Raw genomic sequence first — 5,192 nt, 5'->3', positions numbered from 1 at the left:
TAGAACTCATGAACGTATACTTTACGTATACCTTATAAGCGATACCTTATAAGCGATATCTGTCTGTGGTTATGTTGTGTCTAATGTTCGTGATGGTTGTAATGGAAACAATGTGTGTTACAATAAAGACGCTGTTATAAACAATACAGTCTGCCAGTCCGGGTCCTGTATATCAAGTATTCACGTGATTCACGTGTGCTCATTTGTTAGTTGTGTGTAAAGAGGGAGGATCTGTTCGGTGATACTGATACGTTACGTTCTGTTCATTCTGTACCATAAGGGCATCTAAGACTATAAGGATGTATCACCTGATGGGACTTGTGGTTTTCGTGTCTCACATGGCATCGCCAGGGTTATCCAGTGAGACTCAAATTTTCGAGGCTCGATGTCACAGCGGAACGCGGGTCCTCGTGAATGCTACAGACATAACTCCGTCTTCTACGTACTCTGAGTATAAAAGCCTTGTATGTGTGGCATGTGAGCTTTCCGAGTGCGATACCGCAATGCTTGTCAAGACATACTTCAGGAGGAACGACAGTGACACGATCGATGTCATTAGCGAGCTCGAAGACCTGACATTGAGCACTGAGGCCCACGATGGGTACGTGTTAAGCGTAGCTTACACATGTCCCAATGGTGACGCGCACAGGGTTCCGTGTCAGATCAACGCTACACTGGAACAATGTCTCGTTTCACAGTGCGATCAGTGTCACGATGAAAAATGTTACGTTTATGCGGGATACGAAAACGTAGGTCCATGCAACGTGTCAATATCAGCGGGTCAGTATTACGTAGAGACCTGGCGCACTAGACATGAGAAAGTTACGGAGGCCTTTCTCACGCACAAGAGGCTGAGGTATCACCACGCATCAAGAGAGGAGATCGCTATTCGAACGTTGCTACCGTTGCTGGGTCTGAGTCACATTCGCGTACAGAAACTTGGGATCGAAAAAGATTTATTGGCATGGGCGCAGTATCACTCGAGTCTGCAATGCGAGCAAACTCGCGAAGAACCAGTGCACGCAACGGAAGATCCAGTGCAAGCGACGGAGGAGACTCCGCCTGAGACAACGCGGGCTGCTAACGTGTTTGGCACAGTGATTTCGTGCGCCTTTGCTGTTGGACTTGTTAGCGTCTGCACACTGTGGATACTACACTGTTGCGTGCTCCGAGGAAAGAAATCCTTCGAGTAGCATGTGCACATGTATAACGGTCATTGTAATGGTACCTTTAGACCAATCTCTGTCATTAACAATTTTGTAACTGTAATGGTTCTCTTACGAACACACTTGTAGCGAACGATCAAAATACAAATCCTGAAATACATTGGAGCGGTGTCATGTATTTATTGTGCTATTGTAGCAACTGACTTGAATACAAATCTGAAATACATACGAGCGTTGTCATGTGTTGAGCTATTGTAGCAAATGAATTGACTAAAAGTCTGAAGTAAATACGTGTGTTGTCATGTGTAGAGCTATTGTAGCAAATGAATTGAATAAAAATCTGAAATACATACGAGTGTTGTCATGTGTTGAGCTACACAGGGGTACACAAGCCATACTTCACACAAACTATATCGTTTCGGGGAGGGGGCACGCGCGAGAGAGCGAAGGGCTGGCGGGTCCCGGGCTCGGGCTCGATTCCCGTTTCGGACACCCCTTCCCGCTGCCGCGCGGCAGATGTCGCCAGATCCCCCGTTGTTAACCCTCGCGCTACCCTTCCGGGTCCGTGTGACCCCGCGGGAGGCCGCTGTTTCTCTCGCTTACGTGTCATGAACGAATACGAGTTGTTGGGGAAATGTACAGATTGGAGAGCGTAGAGTGGTCCGTGAGCGAGCGAGAGAGGCAGAGAGAGGTAGAGAGAAGTAGAGAGGATAGTAAAGAGAATAGTAAAGAGAATAGTAAAGAGAATAGTAAAGAGAATAGTAAAGCGAATAGTAAAGAGAGCGGTAGCTGATGTTGTAGGCCTGCCTCGGAGGGTCAGGGTGACCCGGAGAGAGAGCCAAACGCGTGTCCGTCTGGGTCACCGTGACCCGCAGCAGCAACAACAGAGAGACACGGGGGTCAACCTGACCCGCGGAGTACAAGACCGGCGAGTAACAAAACAAAAACAACACAAAAACAAGACTTGTCTTCTATCGGGTCAGATAGACCCGCGAGCACCCTTTCCCTCTCGCGTACGCTACGAGAGGATACGCTCATGCGGTTTACCGTAACCTGGCCTGCCATGGGGGGTCATCCTGACCCGGCCGCACTACAAAACCGTTCGCATTACATTTGATGACATTATTACGAGCGCTCGGGGTTGAGGGTCAGGCTGACCCGCGTGATATAAAGCGAACGAAGCCCTTTAGGGTCAGGCTGACCCGGGTGATATATAAGCGAACAAAGCCCCACGCGGGTCAGACTGACCCAACCCCGAGCGCGTAACCCTATTATTAACGGTCACGCGGGTTCACGCAAAGGTCATCGAAGCCACAGACCGTAACCATGGAGAATCCCGCGCAGGCGCGCAACGAGGCTAGAGGTAACGGATCCCACTCGGACAGCGAGTACGATTACGAGGACCGCGAAGAGTGCGAACTGCAGCAAATAGGTGGTGGCGAAGAAGACAACGGAGAAGAAGACAACGAAGAAGACAACGAAGAAGAAGAAGAAGAAGAAGAAGAAGAAGAAGAAGAAGAAGAAGAAGAAAAACGAAGAAGAAGAACCATCGCGCACGCAACCACTACCCAGGAGCGACCTCGCGTCCAAAAACGGAGCTTTCACCTGGACGCGCACCGCTCCGCGCGATGTCTCTTCAGCGACCGCTGCCCCTCATATTCCTCATCATCATAATAATAATAATAATCATCATGCTTCTCGTACTCGCACCCCCAATCCCCCGCCGCCCGGACCCACCCCGTACGCGCTTTCCCTGGTGAGCGACATACCTTCCGCGTTCGAGCTCTTCTTTACGCGCGCGATCCGTGCGCTCGTCTTGGAGATGACGAACCTGCATGCCGAGCGCACGAGCTACGGTCTGCGCAACCCGTGGTGGAAAGCGGGCATGGGCGAAGCGGAGCTGCGCGCTTACGCGGGCCTCCTCATCCTCGCGGGCGTGTACAGGTCCCGGGGAGAGGCCGCGGCGAGCCTGTGGGACGCGGAGAGCGGACGCTCGATATTCCGAGCGACCATGCCACTGAAAGCGTTCTACGCATACTCTACGCTGCTGCGCTTCGACGACCGCGAGACGAGGGCGCAGAGGAGATCCTCGGATAAGCTCGCCGCGGTGAGAGAACTCTGGGACAGGTGGGCCGACAGGCTGCCCTACATGTACAACCCCGGACCCGATGTCACCGTGGACGAACAGCTGGTCCCCTTCAGAGGTACGTGGTGGTATCGCGCTAATCGCGTGGCCCGTTTATTAGCTTGTATCGGTTGTTTAGGTGGTTCTTTTTTCTTTTTATGTGTGTTACGAGAAAGAAGGAACGCGAAAGACATAAACGCACAGCACCGTTCACAAGTCTAATATAATATAGAGAGCGTGCGTGCGTGGGTGCGTGCGTGTGTTTATCAGCTTCTCCATTATTTGTCCTAAGCTAAAAATCCCCTCTCCTCTCCTCTCCTCTCCTCTCCTCTCCTCTCCTCTCTTCTCCTCTCCAGGTCGCTGCCCCTTCAGACAATACATGCCCAGCAAACCGGCCAAATACGGGATCAAGTCTTGGGTTCTGTGCGATGCCAAATCCAGCTACGCGTGGAAGATGCAGGTCTACCTGGGGAAAGATAATAAACCCTGTAACACTACTACCACCGCCGGAGAGTCTACTAGTCTATCGTCTTCAGCAGCGACCCGCGCGCGTCCCGAAAAAAACCAAGGCACGCGCGTGGTACTGGATCTAACGGCCGACCTCCTCGGACCGCGCAACGTGACCTGCGACAACTTCTTCACGTCCTACGAGCTCGGCCAGCGGCTCCTAGACGCGAACCTGACCATGCTCGGAACCGTTAGGAAGAACAGACCCGAGCTCCCTACCGCGCTCATCTCCGCTAAAGGTAGAGCCGCATTCTCCTCCGAGTTCGCGTTCGCTACCGGACCGGGACCGGGAGGAAACAGAACCACCACGCTGGTCTCGTACGTACCGAAGAAAAACAAGAACGTGCTGGTGATGACTACGCTACCGTGGCGCTCTCGAACCGCAGGACCATCATCCTCAGCGGCAGCTTCATCGTTCACCGCGAGCGGACTCAGCGAGCGCCCCGATCGCAAACCCGAGCTGGTGCTCAAGTACAACGCGACCAAGGGAGGAGTCGACAACCTGGACAAGCTGGTGGCCACCTACAGTTGCAGGAGGATGACCTCCCGCTGGCCCGTGGCCGTGTTCCACAACATACTCGACGTGTCCGCGTACAACGCTTACGTGATATGGCGAGAAACGAACCCGGGCTGGCTGTCCGGGCATCGCAACAAGCGCAGGTTCTTCCTCGAGCAGCTGGGTAAAGCGCTCGTGGCCCCTCTTATAGAGAAAAGACGCGGGCTGCCCCGCTCCGAGGCCTCGCTCGCGCTGGTCCGATGCGTGAGAACCGCTGCGAGCGCGAGCGCGAACGCGAGCGCGAACGCGAACGCGAGCGGGGCTCGGTGCGAGTCTCGTCCGCATTCTCGTGCTCATCCACAACCGCCTTCGCGAGAGGACCCCTCTGAAACTGGGTCACGTGACAGAACCGAACCGCTCCAGCAGCAGCAGCAGAAACCCCAAGCCAGCAAGAGGAAGCGGTGTCAGATATGCCCCGCTAAAAAAGACAGCAAAACCTTCACCACGTGCCGAGGCTGCAGCAAGTACGTGTGCAGGAGCTGCGCGCTTCCGTACTGCCCTTCGTGCGTGTGAGCGCGTGCGCGTGGTAGATGGTTCATCTCCACGGAGGAGATGAACGAAGATCGAGATAGCGGGAGGGTTAAAAAATACAAGTTTATTTATGGAATAAAAAAAATTATTCACTACTCCTGTTCTGCTCTGTCCACCCATCAGATCTGGAGCATAGGAAGCCATTTTTGTGCTGCCTGGGCAAAGTCAAAGACTTCTGTCCCCATTGGTTCAGTCAGGACATCTATAACAGAAAATATACAAACAAAACAACTTTCAGTAGTGAAAAGGATGTGAAGATGAACAATGTCAGTCGGGCTGAATTGGCGCTATATTATATATATATAAG

General features: G+C 52.8%; 1 protein-coding gene across 1 annotated transcript; it reads left to right on the top strand.

The window, feature by feature from the left end:
* Positions 1-503: 503 nt before the first annotated feature.
* On the top strand, positions 504-4,867 carry LOC119886493 (piggyBac transposable element-derived protein 4-like). Its single transcript, XM_038697268.1, has 6 exons — positions 504-601; positions 2,468-2,598; positions 2,807-3,370; positions 3,648-3,779; positions 3,831-4,167; positions 4,234-4,867. Exons 1-6 carry the CDS (start codon positions 504-506, stop codon positions 4,865-4,867), a joined length of 1,896 nt encoding a protein of 631 aa, XP_038553196.1.
* The last annotated feature ends 325 nt before the right edge of the window (positions 4,868-5,192 follow it).

The sequence above is a fragment of the Micropterus salmoides genome, unplaced genomic scaffold (assembly GCF_014851395.1).
Source record: "Micropterus salmoides isolate LMB-PRFRI ecotype aquatic unplaced genomic scaffold, ASM1485139v1 Ms_hic_scaffold_4, whole genome shotgun sequence".
NCBI lineage: Eukaryota > Metazoa > Chordata > Actinopteri > Centrarchiformes > Centrarchidae > Micropterus > Micropterus salmoides.
The sequence above is the reverse complement of the archived record's forward strand: the minus strand, read 5'-3'. Positions and strand labels throughout refer to the sequence as shown.